Source organism: Vicugna pacos, chromosome 2, assembly GCF_048564905.1.
Source record: "Vicugna pacos chromosome 2, VicPac4, whole genome shotgun sequence".
Classification (NCBI taxonomy): Eukaryota; Metazoa; Chordata; class Mammalia; order Artiodactyla; family Camelidae; genus Vicugna; species Vicugna pacos.
This window is the reverse complement of record NC_132988.1, coordinates 116,137,799-116,153,326: the sequence shown is the minus strand read 5'-3', so window position 1 is coordinate 116,153,326 and position 15,528 is coordinate 116,137,799. Positions and strand designations below refer to the sequence as shown.

Below are 15,528 nucleotides of genomic sequence, written 5' to 3'. Positions count from 1 at the left end.
CTCCATATTCTTGCTCAGCCAGGTGAGGTCTTTGTGGACCCATTTATAATCTGTTTCCTGACATTGGTTTCTGCGAAGACAGGTGTGGCTGTTTATACTTCCTGCACTTCTCAAGTGAGCCGTGGGTCCTGGCCTCGGAGAGCTCACAGTCGACAGGGAGGATGAGACTCCCGCCCCGGAGAAAGCGAGTGGTGTCGTCAGAGGGGGCACCCGTAGGAAGGACAGTCACTCAGAGGGTCAGGGGACTTCAGGAGGAGGTGGCCCTGAGAAACGAGTCTGGACCTGAAAACATGGAAGCTTAGAATGTTCCAGGCAGAGGGAACAGCATGAGTAAATGCTCAGAAGCCAGAGAGCCTGGGCGAGACATGGAATGTAGTCAGGAAAGAAAGGACTTCTGGGTCAGTAAAACTCACAGGCGAGGAGGGGTGGGCCTTAAAGGTGGGTGGGCCAGACCGTACAGGCGGCCTTGAGTGCAGGACCAGGGAGTCTGGGCCCGGGTCTCTTGACCCTGCGGCGTGCAGGAGGTCTGGGCGGAGCGCTGGTGTGGGAGCGCGCGCTGCAGGCTGATCCTTACGGCTGCAGGTCAGGATGGCTCCAGGTCAGGATGGTTCCAGATGGCGAGTGAGCACGTGTTCTCTTAACAAGCTTTCCGTTCTAGCTCAGAGCTCGTTTGTGCTTGCTTCCGATGTGGTGTTTCTGTATTGCTAATTTGGTGTTCTTGGCCTTGAAAAACATAAAAGTGAAGACTTGAGGTGGATACCATAATGAGGTCAAGTAGGAGACAGAGGGCTGGGAGGAGGTGAGTGACAAGTGCAGATGTTCCTACCTGAAGAAGATTGTCAGGAAAGCACCTCATCAGCCTCTAAAGATGCTTTCAGCCTGTCTTTTATAAATACATCTTTCATATCAAAATTATGTATGACATTTATATGTGCTGTATTTATTATATCTAAATTATATATAAATGTGTCTTTTATAAATATGACAGTTCTGGCAAAAACAGCCATCTTTTAAAAACTTGCACAAAGTCGTGGGATGACACGGAGTGTTTCTGTGATGATGTATCCAGAGTAATGACCATCCCTGGAGCACAGGGCCTGCCTAGCCTGCTTTCTCTGAACTGGCGCTGTCGTTACGCTCTTTTCCCTTATACATCTCAAAACAAAAACTCTGGACTTTTGTGCATCTCATGGAGCTGAGAGCAACTGTGGGGAATGTACTGAGTTTGAGGAAGAGAGGGAAAAGGAGTCGTGTTTGCCTTTGAGTGCTTGGCAAGTCACTGACAAGCCCAGAGGCACTGTTGAGACACCAGACACAAAGTCACCTGTAGAAGGAGCGGCCCCCTGCCTTCCACCCACCCCCTGCTCCCAGCCCCCCGGCGATGAGCCGCGCGGGCCTCTCTAACACAGCCTGGGGCAGCGCAGCCCCTTCCGGGTCCAGCCTGTGTTTATGTGCTCATGGTCAAAGAGTTCCTAGGTTAAAATGCTCACTCCCCGCCAGTCAGCAGTCCGTGCCCAGGTTCCTGTCCTGGACTGCACCAGAACGCTCCCAGCATGGACCAGCGTGCGGACCTTTGTACTAGCAGAAGATCCAAAACAACCAAGGGCTTATCAGTGGAGTTAGGTTACATAAAGAGTTCCTTTCAGTGGGATGTTGTGCCTCAATTTAAAAGAATGAGGTAGACTTATGTGGGGTGACGTAGGATAATCACCAGGATGCACTGTTAAGTTAGAAGAAGCAAGTTTTAGAATGTTACCGTTGATATCTTTGTGAAAAGCACACTACCACACACACAAAACTACGTCATTTCTAGGCCGAGGTTGGGGGTGGGCGGAGGATTGTCCATTTGGTTTGTGACCTTTGCTGAGGTCATGGCAATACTGAAACCGCATAGGCCCTCTACCCTGCACGCATGTGCATGCGTGCGCGCACACGCGCGCGCACACACACGGGTCTAAACATTGTAAGGAATTGTGCTGCGGTGCCTGAATGTTAACCAACAGTGATGGACAAAGCTTTGTGATTCCGTTACATCTCATGTTTCTAAATATGCCTGCATCCTAAGCCAACATTCTAAAGTGAATATTTTGCCTTCTGTCTGTTTTCAATTTTTTTTTTTAACAGAAAAAATTCCGGCTGAAGCACAGCCTGAATTGGGAACCTGGGGAGATGGCAAAGGCGAAGATGAATTATCCCCAGAAGAAATACAAATGGTAATGCTTCTCTCTGCCTAGTCATGTATTTTTAACTAGTTTCAGTAAGAACAGTTCATTGAGTAAGAGGCCATCCTAAATGCCCTTGCCGTAACTTCTATACGGAGTCTTAAAAGTTATAAATAAGTATTTTAGGTACAATTATCCACTTGATTTCCTAATTCTTAGTATGCTTTTCATACATTTTAAATTTGCAGTAGCATAATTAAAGAAGAAATTGCCTTGGAATAATTTTACTAATATTAGATGTCTTTTCAGCAGCAGTAAAACAGTCTTCTGTTCTAATTGGGTCTTTTATAATTGCTTCTGTGGTGCTTTTTAATTGTTTGAACCTCTGGTGTGTGGTAATGTGAAGAAGGCGTAAGTAATGACTGAAAAATGAAAAGAGTAACCACCTTAACTGCCAATATCACCTTCTTTTAGTTACCTCTCCCTTGGTTGCCAATTTTAGTGTATCATCTCTGGGTGAATTTCAAAAGAAAAGTGACCAATTTGGCCAGACCCCTGCGCATTTGTTTCCGGCAGGGTCCGTGTACAGCTCAGAGCTGGCCTGGCCGAGCTCTGTGTGTTTTCTGCTCAGCACTGCTTCACAAACATTTGTTCACCAGATGAGCAGTTTCCCCTTAAGATCATCACTTTAAGAGCGTGAAGCTGATCCCAGGGACGATGCTGTTGGCTATGACTTGGGGCTTGCTTTGGGGGGCGCTCCCTCAGAGCCTCTAGGACTACCTTTGGAACGAGAAGCAGAGCTGTCTGTTCCTTGATAGACAAACACAATTCTGAGCTCAGGAATAGCTCAGACACCGTAAAGCAGCCTGCCAGGCTCCTGCCTTCCTCCCCAGCTTCTTTCGTGGCCCAGAATGCACCCCTGCCTTGGAGCATGTGCTCAGCGCTCACCAGCCCAGCAGGTGTGTGACCTGGAGCCCCGTGCTGTAGAGGGTGCGGAGGAGGACGGCAGTACGACCCCAGCCAGCCAGTGTCACAGCCCAGTCCAGCTCAGAGAGAATGAACAGGGCGTTGGCCAGGGAGCAGGAGTGAGGACAGAGAGGAGAGAGATGCTGGGGGAGTGGACTGGACTTGGTGATCGTTGAGGGCAGTAGGGCGTGTGAGGAAGTGAGGGGAGGGGAAAGAAGCTGGGTGGGGCTTTCTAACTTGTGAAAACAGAACAACGGCGGTCAGGGGAGGGCTGGGCAGGCGATGGTCCTCCCATCAGGGACAGGTGTGAGGTGCGGGGCCTGGGGGACATCTGTGGGAGATGCCTGGTGGGCAGTGGGATCCCAGGCTTGAGTCTCAGGCTAGAGACGTGACTGTGGGAGACATCTCACTGCAGGTGTTGGAAACAGCGTGTACCAGGGAGAGAAAGGCAAAGGACGTCCCCAGGGGGACACAATGCTGGAGGGCAGGCCAAGGCGGAGAAGCCAACAGACTGAAGAACAGTTTGACCATGCTCCATTAGAGCCAAGTCATGGCCAAATCTCATAGTTTTCCTTCAATTTATACAAAGTAACTTTATGAATGTAGTCACATGACCACAGATCTTTGCTAGAGATAAAAACATGTGAAGCACTGTCTCTTCAGTAAGAAAGAATGCATTTGTATTTAGGCAGAACTTAGCTTCTGTTTAGAGCTTTTTAAAAATACACTGCACCACTTGAGAAAGGAAGCAGCTACAAGAACAGCAGCCTCCGTTGCTCGCCAGGGAGCCGCCTGGCCCCTGCAGGCGGGGGTGGGCAGCAGCAGCTTGTGCACGTCGCAGCCGTGTGCTTGGAAGCTGCTGGGTGCGTGGGGGCTGCACGGGGAGGCCAGCGGGAAGGAGATCTCATCAGCTGCTGCTCGGCCCCAGGGAGAGATGGTGCAAGAGCATGGGCTCTGGGACTTGACAGAGTTGGATTTGAATCCTCTTTACATCACTTCCTGTCTGTGTAATTTGGGGGCGGGAAAATGAGCCCCACTGAACTTCAGTTTGGTAAGACTCACCCACCCACCATGGGCTGCCGGGAACGCGGTCATGTACGTACGAGCGCCCAGCAGAGCGCAGGGCCCACGGCAGCTGCTCGGTTAACGGCTCCTCAGAGCAGAACAGGGCTGCTGTGCCCGCGCGGAACTGCGTTCGCTGTGTGTGTTTGGAATGTGATTTAGCTGATGCCCATGAAGAACATGTGTTTGAAGGCTCTTCTCTCCGTAATGACTGTGGCTGCCCTAAGCCTCCATTTCATCGTACTGTCCTAACTGGAGCACCACCTGAAAACACGCCAGTGACCACTCCAAATAATGTGAGCTAGTTTGGTGTCACAATATCAGTGACTAAAGCAGTCAGAATCAGCAGGACCTCCCTAATTTATATTGGGTTACTGCAAGTGGACTGGGCAGAAGGCTGTATTGTTCAGTACTTTTATGACAAGCAAATTAATGTTCAGGTAACTTCTTTCTTAATTGGGACTAATAAATAAGTCCCATATCTTACAGTCTGACTAACCCAAATCTTATTTAAAAGGCTCAATCCTGAAAGTGAAGAGAGAGAAATACCACACCATTGGTTTTAAATTGGGAAGTATTATAGCAAATTGTGGTCCTAATTCATAATCACAGCTTTGGAATTTTTCCTCAAGGTAAAATAATGAACTAAGCCCTATAATAGCAATTTAATTCATTATTTCACCCAAAGGAGCAGTTGTTACACTTTCCAAAATGGCTACAGAGTAGTATATAATCTGCACAGTACATTTCCACTCATCCCTGTTGATACAGGTGTATCCATGCCTTTGAGTTAATATAAGCAGATGTTTTGTGGTCAGGCTGAGTGCAACCGAATGGTTTGTGATGTTATGCAGAGAAAATACCTCCTTTCTGAGCCCACGTTCATATTACTTACCTCAGTGAAGTCAGTGCACTTACTGATGTATTCCTTGGGATAATTTTTAAAGACATGAATGTGACTTCTGTTCTTTAATTAGCATGAAAAGTGTCCTTAACCCTTGTCCCCTGAGGTTGGCCCCTGGAAGCACCAGGTGGCTGGTTGGCAGGGCTTATGGTCTGTGGCCAAGCGTAGCTTACTCATTGAAAACAGAAGAATTGTTGATAGGATTTGAGCACCACCCGGGTGAAAGCTGGGGAGGGCCACAGGGCACAGCTGGGGTCAGGTGAGAGTCACAGGGCCAACGGTGTGAAGGTGTTTGGCACAGATAAGGCGTGTCCGGAAGAGCCCAGGGGGTTGGGCGGTGGGCTCCTGAGCCAAGGGTGTGGGCTGGTTTCTCAGCTGAGCCCCCTGTGGGTTCAGGCCCCTGTGGGCACATAGTCTTGATTCAGTGAACTGCTCTCAGGTCTTTGCAGACACTTCTCCTGGCCTCACTTTAACTCAAAGGCCTTTGTAGGAGTGACTTTCTTTTTAAAACTATAGTGAAGAGGATTAGATTAGAACAGGATTTCTGTAACAGTGTATTCACAGTGTGGAGCTGTATCCTTTAAACAAGATTATAAACCCTTCTGGGGGGCCCTGTTGGAAAGTCTGACTGACTTCAAATGGAATAAGGCAGTTAAGTCATATCGCCTAACACGCATGTAACACTGTGCGCCCAGTGCCGCTCTGAGCACTTGAGCATTTATTAATTTATGCTGCCTCACTGTGGTTGGGACTGTGGCTGGCCCCATTTTACAGAAGACACCCAAGTCCTGGACTCTCAACCATGATGCCTACCACTCTTGTCGGGGGGTGGGAGGGTTGCTGTGGGCATCGGTCTGCACTGAGGGAGAACACTGAATTTTGGTGTGAAACCCAAAGAGTGTAGAGTGAAACGGGCCACGGATGGAGCCCAGCAGGATAGGCAGCTGCTGTCCTGCTTGTCAGGCCCTAGCTGCCCGCCTTCCCCATCATCCAGGCCCCTTGTCCCCCTTTCAGTGACGCAGAGATGAAGACGGCAGGTTTGTCTTCCCTGGGCCTCGGGTAGCCCTGTCCTTGGTGCTGATCTTGGAGACCTGGCCACAGTCAGCACTGCTCCAGGGAAGGCCCCTGCCTGTGTGAGCTGCTAGCGAGCCCCAGGGGGCGCTGTGTGCACGTTTCTCATGCTTTGAGAGTGAAGTGACCAGGAGTCTCAGTGGCCCACTAGAATTTGGAGCCAGGGTGGGGAAAGAGGCCTTCAAAGCATTTAATGACTATTTTGAATCCAGAATCTAAGTCCCAAAGAGACTAACAAGCAGCTTACATGTGTTTGTATATGTCTTCCTCCTCACAACTCTATTAAGTACTACAGTTATTCTCAGTTTACTGATGAAGACAGAGGCACAGAGAGGTTAAGTTATCTGCCCAAGCGCATACAGCTTAGCAGATAAAGGAGCTGTCGCTCCCCACCTTCAGGAGCAGGCAGGAAAGGATGAGAATCACCAACCACATCTGTTCACAAGGAGAAACTGACAGGCCACACAGAAGGCTCATGACTGGTCCTGTTGGGGTCGAGAGGTTCTTGTCTTGTCACAGAAGGAATTCAGAGACAAGAAGCAGGGGTTAAGAAAACAAAGCAAGGATTTATTAAGAGAGAGGTAGTATGCTCTCAAGGAAAGAGCAGGCAGACCCAGGTGGGTGGCTGCCTTGGCAAGCATGTTATGTGAGTGTAAAAATGAATGGCCTGAAGCCTGGTGCAAGTGAGTGTGGTCAGCAACCTGGCCACTACCTGGTCTCCCTGAACCCTGCCAGATCTCACTGAATGGCTGTGGGAAACCAGTTCTGTTGTTTTTTTAGGTGCAGTTTCATTGTAACTGCAGCCCCCTAAACGGAGGCTGCTCTCCATGAAGCCGGCTGGCCGTTGGCAAACCTCTCACCCAAATCACAGTTAGACCCCTGAGGCGTTTGTTTCTCTCACTTCCTCTGGGAACTAGGTATTTCTCAGGTGGCATCAACAAGCCGTGGGCTGGGAGGAAATCAGAGCCAGAATCTGACCGACTCCTGACCTCCTGACCGCGGCTAACAGGAGCCCTTCAGAAGTAACAATTCCCAAGAGCCCTAAAAGGAAACCACGTGCCCCTCAGTTGGGGAGCAAACAAAGGAAGTTTTGTTCCTAAGGAACGTTCAGTAACAAACTACTTCAAACCCCTAGTTAGTTTTGTTTAGGAACAGTTTAAAAGCATTAAAGGACTGTAGACTTAAGAGGGTAGAGCCATATTTTGTCATTAGAAAAATTCAAAGAAAATGCCCTCTGCCTAAATAAATAAATAACCCTGAGTAAAGTACATGTGAGAATTAGTCAAATTAGCACCTACATGCTGAGGTAATTGTATTTCGTCTTAAATACTGGACTCTAAGGTAACTGTTGACAGCTGATACTTTAAAAAGTGCAACTTTTATTCTCTTAAATAGCCTTTTTGATGCAGATATGAAGAGCCATCGCAGGACCTTGCCACCAGCCAGCAAGCTTGCTGGTAGTTGGGGCTCCCTGCAGGGGGCTGCTTCTGGAAGCTTTGCAAACCTGCCGGTCCTCTGACCCAGTGGGTTTGGGGTGGAGCAGAAGACTCTGTGTCTTGATGAACAGTGCCCTGCAGTATTTCAGGCCCTGCACTGGGCTTGGTGTCCAGAGGAGAGAGCCGGCCCCGCCCCAGGAGGAGAGACAGGCCCCTAAACAAGTGTGGGGGTGTAGTGATGTGGGCAAGTGCAGAGGAGCCTTTTAAAGAGAGAGGGGCTGAGAGAACATGGCTAAACCTGCCCTGCTGTGTCTGAGGACAAAGAAGGCACCTGGGCTGGATCTCTTGGGACCAGTCGGAGTTCCTCAGCCAGTGGGTAAATCCACCATAGACTGAGAGCTGGCCTGGGCAGAGGGAGGTGGGGGATGATGAAGGCAGAACTTAAAGACGGTGGGGAAGGAACGAAGGGGCTGGAGGGTGGAGAGGACTGTTAGTGTTAAGGAGCTCTGCCTAGGGGAAGTGAGGCCTCCCCAGGTGTGTCCGGGGAGTGGGAGTGGGCCAGAGGTGAGGGGTGCGGGATGCAGAGATGGGTGGAGAGGGGTAGCAAAGGGCGCTGCAAGGGCAGAGGTGAGAGGACACAGCTCCCCTCCCTGGTGAAACGAGCCTCTGTGTGCGGAGAGCCTGGCACGCCCTGGTGGTCTTTCTGAGTTCTCTAACCATCATCATCTCCCTCCATTGTTGCTTCACTAAGCAAATGATAACCAGGTCTTCAGTTGGACTGGGAGCCTCTGGAGAGCAAGAGCTCCCTTCTCTTCATTCCTTACTTGGTGCCCAGCACAGAGAGTGCCTCAGAGGATGTGTAGGTTTGACCACAGCTTGAATAGATGTCAAAAAAAGAACATGTGTGTGGCTTTTTCAAATGTGTGTGGGTTCAATACGTTTCCCACCCACAATCACAGAAAGTTTGGGACACACACAACTTAGTAGATGGCAGAAAATGGTTAACGTTCTAAGGGGCTTTCAGAAGACGCTAGGCCAGGGTTAGAAAGCGGAGAAGTACCTCTGAGCTCCAAGGCCTAGGACAGTATCTCTGAGAAGGTGACCTGTGAGCTGGGGACGTGTGGGACAGGTTGGGGAGGAGATGGAAGAGTGGGCACATGTAGACAGAACTGCCCTCATGGACCACACGGTGAGAAGCTCTTCTGGGCCCCACACAACGGTGACACTTGCGATGCGCCATCCCTGCGCCTGGCCAGTATCGAGCGGGCAAGGACGGTCAGGGTGGTGCCCTTGCCCAGACTGAGCCCCGAGGCCTGGTGCCAGTCCGAGCACTGGGAATACCGCTCCTCCGGCTACCGGGCCTCCGTCCCTGTCGTGGTGGATTAGCAAAGGCAGGGCCCTGAAGTCAGACCGCATGCCAGTACAGTCCTGCCCCTGCCCAGCTCTCGGCACAGCCAGGTGCCCTCCTGCTCTATTTAAACACGAAGGCAGCAGAGGCAGAAAACAAAGGCTGGTAGAGGCCAGAGAGAGGGGGGCAGGCAGGGAGCACGGCTGAGGCCACCCCGCACACCTCTGCACTCTGGTCACAGTCATCAGGCCGGCCTGCAGCTCAGAGGAGTGAGGCGGAGCAGTCCGGCCACAGGCAGCCCTGCTGCTCTGCGGGGCTCTGTGTGCTCCCTAAAGCCTGGGTACTCTCACGCTGACACTCAGTGTCTTGGAAAGAGGGACTTGGTGGTTGATTGTTGGAGGGCAGATCAAAGGTTTCCAGACAGACACGCCTTGCTAGACACTAGCCTTTGGCTGTGTTGCTTTTGAGAGCCAAGTTCAGTATGATGTCATCCTTAATGTATTTGTTTCCTTACAGTTTGAACAAGAAAATCAGCGCCTAATTGGTGAAATGAACAGCCTGTTTGATGAAGTGAGGTACGCACGTGGTTGCTTTGTGAGCTGATGGCCCGGTTTACAACTTCCCCAGAAACTAGGAACTTCATTCATTTACTTCAGTGCCCAGGCATCCACATGTGGCCCTTGGGAGCCGTTTCGGGGGTCAAGAAGACGGCCCGATTTCACTGACTCCCCTCAACTTGTGGGCCAGTGAGGTAGCCCCCTGCAGGCTGCCACGAGGCTCCCAGGTGCTGCCGCCCCATCCCAGGGGCTCGGTCAGTGACAGCAAACTACACCACCTGTGATCTCCGCCACGTGGGCGCGGTTTACATTTAACTCCTCTGAGATGAAAGGGGACCTCTAACCTGCTGAGCGGTAACAAAATTGGGTCATCGACATAGTCTGACGTTTTCTTTTGAATCCCCACCCCATGTCACTGTGGTTGCAGGGACAGAGCTCAGCGTTAGAGGAGGGTTTGCAGCTGGGGCCCAGGCAGGGGCCCCTCAGGTCAGCTTATGCAAGGGGGGAGGGTGGATTTCCAAACAGTCCAGTGTGCCCCACTAAACTGAGGGACATTAAAAGGGATCTAGTGAGTGGAGTGAACCTTCTCTGCCCGTGTTCTCCTCCCCTGAGCCTGACACGGTGTCCCCTCCCTCTCTCATGGATGACGTGGTGTTCCCTCTCCCCTCTGCCTTCACTTAGAAGACATGATTTCTTTGGAAATGTATGACACTGCTGTTAAGATCACCAGGTACTAACAGGTAATGTGTAATCTATTTTTTTTATGAAGGCAAATCGAAGGGAAAGTGGTTGAAATTTCCAGACTCCAGGAGATATTCACAGAGAAGGTTTTGCAACAGGTAAGAAAAACCAAAGTTGTTTTAAGTTTTAGCTTCAAAGAGGAATAAACTCAGCTCGGGGCATTTCTCCCGAGGTCGTCCGGCCTCCGCAGCTGGCGCACCCAGTGCCCGGTGCACGCGGGGAGGGCCTCCCAGTCCCGGGAGCAGCCTTGGCAAACGGGAGTGGCTCTCCACGGGCCCCTGTCCCGTGCAGCAGAGCGCCCAGATGAGGGAAGCAGGCGATCTTGGTTCTGGATGCCCTCGGGGAAGCCGGGCAGCCTCTCTGAGCTATGGTTTTTTACCTATAAATTGGAGTGACCCTCGCGTGGTTGTCGTGAGATTCAGAGAAGACCCCCCGGAAAGCACCCAGCTCAGTGCCCAGTGGTAGCAGCTTTTCAGTCAGTGATGTTACAAGTGCTGACTCGACTGTCTCAAAATACCAGGTCCCTGCCACCTCAGTGTCCTGTCCTCACGGGACACGTGATTGTTCTTGTGAGCGGATTTCCATGTTTCCAGCCGATAAATGGCCCAAAATTTTAGACACCTGATAAATTTTCCCTTTTGTTTTTAGAATCCACATATTGTGCAAGAGTTTGAAAGACAAAATCGTTTTTATCCACTGTCCCCTTGGCTTAAGATACTCCATTCACAAAATTTCCCCGAAACTACACAGCCAGTCAGTCATTGCAAATTGGGCACATAGAGCTGTTCGGGTTCGGGGGAGCTGGCCGTTTTGCTAGCACGTGGAAGGAACCAGTCTAGGATGTGTGTGCTGACCTTCACTTAGAAGCCCGGTGGCCGTCAGTCCAGCCGCCTGACACAAAACCGCTCACATTCTCCCTCTCACAGCGCCCACTTGTCCTTAGAGGCAGCGTGGTGTGGCGAAAGGAGCCCAGAACCCAGGTGGGGTCGGACACCCCCACCTGGTTCCCCACGGCGCGTCCAGCATCCATCGTGTGACCTGCGGCTCTCCTGTGCCCCTCCCCTCTCTGCAGAAAGGGGCCGAGTCACTCTCAGTCACTCTCTCACTGTCGGGAATTGCCTGGCCTGCCGCAGGCTCCCGATACGGGAACCGTTGTCATTTCTAGGTGTGGCTGCAGCAGGCCTGGGCAGTGCACAGAGCCACTGGCCAGGGGAACTTGACCATAGTGTGGCTGACGTGCGGTGAAACACTCAGAGGGCTTGGGTGGCCCAAATGCAGTGAAAGCTGTTTTACTTTTTATAGCCATTGCTTCTGCTCCTACACTGAGCCTGGCCAGTACGGAGTTCTGACTGCCATTCACACTTGATTCTTGGTTGGGGGCTGGTTCTCGGTTAGGAAGCCACTGTTCCAGAGTTCCAAACGCGTGCCCGGGCCACAGCTCACAGCTGCACACTGCGTCACACCCCAGGGCGGACTGCACAGGGACTTGAGGGCACAGGCTGAGCCTTACCTGGCCTCCTAGGAGTTGCCAAGACCTGAGAAGAGTTGAGTCTATCTGGGAGCTTTCATCCACATTCAACGTGGTTCTTCCCGACGTCTCTCATGGGAGCATTGGCTGTGGTCAGTGAACTCCCACTTGGAGATTCTCCCCAAAAGTGCGGTTACAGACAGCAAAGCCATCCCTGGCCCTTCCATCCTTGGACTGTGTGACATCCCCTGCTGCGATCAGGTGGCGAAAGGCTGCTTTCCTCTGTGGTACTGAGTCAGTCAGGCATCCCTAAAATGTAAGTGCCCACTTACACCCCCTCCCCACCGCCCTGAGGAAGCCGAGATGGGCAGTCCTGCTCCCCAGGCCCCGGCCTTGCTCACAGCCTGTGCAGCGGTGGTGATTAGCCAGGCGCTCCTTAGGCCAGGATCCCATGTGTAAGCTTTCCAGTCACCTGGAGTAAAATTTTTGGCAAACATCCTGCATCCCGTTGTGATTTTTACGCTTTAGCTTTTTTTGAGAGAGAACACAGTGATGCGCACCGCACCTTTTGGAAGCCAGCATATGCTTTAAAGCACATGCACTTGGAAGCCCCTGGCATGTGGCAGCTGCTCTGTGATCGCAGCTCTTATGTGTTTGTCCTGTATGGTCCGGTGAGAAGACAGGAAGCCAGCAAGCGGGGGAGGGCGCACGGGCACGGGGTCCAGTCCCAGTCCTGCCGCTTGGGTGCTGTGTGACTTGGGGCAAGTTATTAAGCTTCTCTGAGCCTTAAGCTTCCCTTTTGTAAATGGGAGTGTTGCCTACCTCTCCGGGTGCTGTGAGGATCCACGGGGCCTCACCCTCAGTCAGTGGCAGCTGCTGTTTCTGTCGTAACAGAGACTCGGTGATGGGGCAGCGGCTGAATTTATGTGCCACTTTTCTTCCACAGGAAGCCGAGATTGATAATATTCACCAACTAGTAGTTGGAGCAACCGAGAATATCAAGGAGGGCAATGAAGACATCAGAGAGGTGGGTACCCTCTGGGCCCCGAGTCTGATTTGGAGGGGCACCGAGGCCGGGCGGCAGTGGTCGCCTCGGCGTCAGGGCTGCCTGAGAGCCTGGCTGGGGCAGAGCCCCAGGGCTGATCTCACAGCTGTGCACTGCTGGTCCCGTTCTGTCCCGCCAAGCTCGGCCCCTGCAGAGGAGCCAGCTGGGTTGCACGCGGTCACTCTCAGCAAGGGTCAGACCAGCGCCCTAAATGCAGGGCAGGTGCCACTGGAGAAACTTGTTGGACCAGCACCAAGGACCAGAGCCCTGGTCACTGTTCACGGGGCCTCCACAGTTGACTCTGCCATGGCCTTTGTTTTCTGAATGCGGTCCTCGGGTTTGGGTGGCCGTAGGACCATTTGTGGACGCCCTGTCACTGCACTGCTAGGAGACATAAGCCAGGGTAGGAGACACGGTGCTCTGAGCCTGCCTGCGGGGTCTGGACCCTGGGGCCGACAGGAGCTGTTTCTCCTGGGAGAACTGTGCAAAATTTCCAAAGAACAGCTAAGCAGCGAGGGAAACAGAACCCTTTGGTCTTCTGATAGACTGTAAACCGATTTTTGTTTTGCTTAATAATGAAGACATCTATTCAAGGTCAGGGTGGGCTGGAGCAACCCCCAGGGGGAGGAGGGCCTCTCACCCACCCCGCCCCGCCCCCAGGCCATCAAGAACAACGCCGGCTTCCGCGTGTGGGTGCTCTTCTTCCTGGTCATGTGCTCCTTCTCGCTGCTCTTCCTCGACTGGTACGACAGCTAGCCTGCCCCGGCGGCGCGGCGCGGTCCCAGTCCTGGCCTCAGACTGGGGGGGGGGGGGGACACACTCACAAAAGGGACACCCAGACCTATGCACCCAGACTGTGCCCATCTAGTAGCTGAGAAAGAAAACGACACAGTTGGAAGTGGGCTGCGTCACAGTCCTGAGGCCACAGGGGAGAAACGGGAGGGTGGCTATCGCTGCACCTGACCCAAGGCTGCGGTGGGGGCCGCCCCGGGAGGGGAGGGCAGGCCAGGCCCGGCTCCGCCAGCGTCTCAGGAGGCGCCAGCCTTTCCCTCCTGGTGGCCGCAGGAGCAGTGCTGGTCAGTGCCTTCTCACAGCAGATGATCATTTCTTTGTTCCCCGCGGCTTTTTGTCTGTCTGAGCCAACCAACACACAGATTCGGTGTGCAGTCCATGAGAAAACCCCCCTCTGCCTTGTGACTCCCGTAAACACCGTTAAGTCAGCGCGTGCACACCTGCCTCCTGCCCAGGGAGGGAGCGTGGGGCAGGCCTCTGGGCCGCGGCCCGGCTTGCCCAGAACTGCTGCCCCGGCACTCTCCTGCCTGGTGGGCAGGCGGCGGGAGGACCTGTCTCTCTGCCACTGGGGCCCACGAGCTTTTGTCCAGAGGGCCTGCTGCTCCCCGCCTCTCCCTGAGCCCCAGGAATCCGGAACGCCTGCTTGGACTTCGAAGCACGGAAGCCCGCGGCCACATCTGCGCAGAAAGCATCCGGTGTAGGCGGGGCCGGCAGCGTGGGTGCGAGGGCTCCGCGCTGCACAGACAGTCCAGGGGCACAGGGATCCTCGTGTTCTTTATTTGCAGAGTGAAAATGTGGAAAGTTACATGTGAATGAGTTTACAGTCAATAAAATACACGTCTACTAGAAAGTACAAATAGGGTTGCCTTGGCACTGCGTTTACATGGGCTGGAACTGCTGACAGATAACCTCTACGCAGCAGACGTTTTGACGCGTAGTTATTGCTCTTTGTGCACCCCCACAGCGTCACGACGTCCTTCGCGGCTGCGACTGTAACGCACACCCACTGCCCTGAGGTCATGGCCATTGTTTCCAAACACCCCTGACAATGACATCTACTGTCTGTTTCAGAAGTGCACTTCAGGGAACAGTAAGGGAGTTGGCCGTGACCACCATGCTTGTTCGCCACAGATCTTGCACTAATTGTCATTTATTTTTGATCTACTAAAAAAAACAGTGAAACTTGTGACATGTCCACCAGAAGCAACACAGTCAAATAACATGGAAGAAAATGTGAATTTTTTTTTCTATTTAATCGTCTTACACACTTAGTTCATCTAACTGGCAAGTTTGTAAACATACACTTTAATGTCAAGATTCAGACTGAAACGTAATTGTCTTACAGAGACTGTGAATGTAAATGTCACAGTTGGACTCATAAGGTGCCCCGCCAGCCCCCCTCCCAGCCTTTCCTTCCTGCTTCTTACATCAAAGGAGTGACATCTGTCCCACAGAATAAACACCTGAAGTAGCCTTGGCTTACCAGCAATCACTTTCACGTTCCCCGCCCAGCTAACTGATTTAAAACTAATTGCTAATACGGCTGTCGATGCAAATGTATTTAATAACCAATGTGAACAGAAGGGCTGGTGGGTTTCATTCCTACACAGCACATCACAGAGCAAACGGACGCTGGCAGGGGGCCGGTTCTGCAGCCTGTGGCCCAGGGTCCCCACCTCACATGCCCTGACCCAGACCACAAGCACCAAGGGAAACACGGCCGCCTCTGCCCAGCGGGCCCTCTGGGCTGAGATGCAGCCTCCGCCCAAGCAGCCCTGCTGCAGCCCCTGCACGCTCAGAATGAGCACGGGGAAGGTCAGGGTGCAGCTGTGACCCGCCGGCGTCTTTCCTTCCTTCCCTATGCCACTCATTATAGCACATCCTGACCATCAGCACTATTGCCCTGGATGGGAGGTGGGAAGAAATGAGAAGGACAGCTTGCTCTCAGCAAAGCAAGGGCTTACTCTAGATATGGC

General features: G+C 52.5%; 1 protein-coding gene across 1 annotated transcript in view; it reads left to right on the top strand.

Moving 5' to 3' along the window:
* STX18 (syntaxin 18) overlaps positions 1–14,411 on the top strand; it is a 111,345-nt gene extending 96,934 nt beyond the window's left edge. Inside the window, exons 7-11 of the mRNA XM_006216380.4 lie at positions 2,125–2,213; positions 9,466–9,524; positions 10,276–10,345; positions 12,662–12,742; positions 13,421–14,411. Coding sequence (XP_006216442.2) covers positions 2,125–2,213; positions 9,466–9,524; positions 10,276–10,345; positions 12,662–12,742; positions 13,421–13,516 — 395 coding nt within the window. The 3' untranslated portion in view covers positions 13,517–14,411. The remainder of the gene's footprint in view (positions 1–2,124; positions 2,214–9,465; positions 9,525–10,275; positions 10,346–12,661; positions 12,743–13,420) is intronic.
* Positions 14,412–15,528: the final 1,117 nt, after the last annotated feature.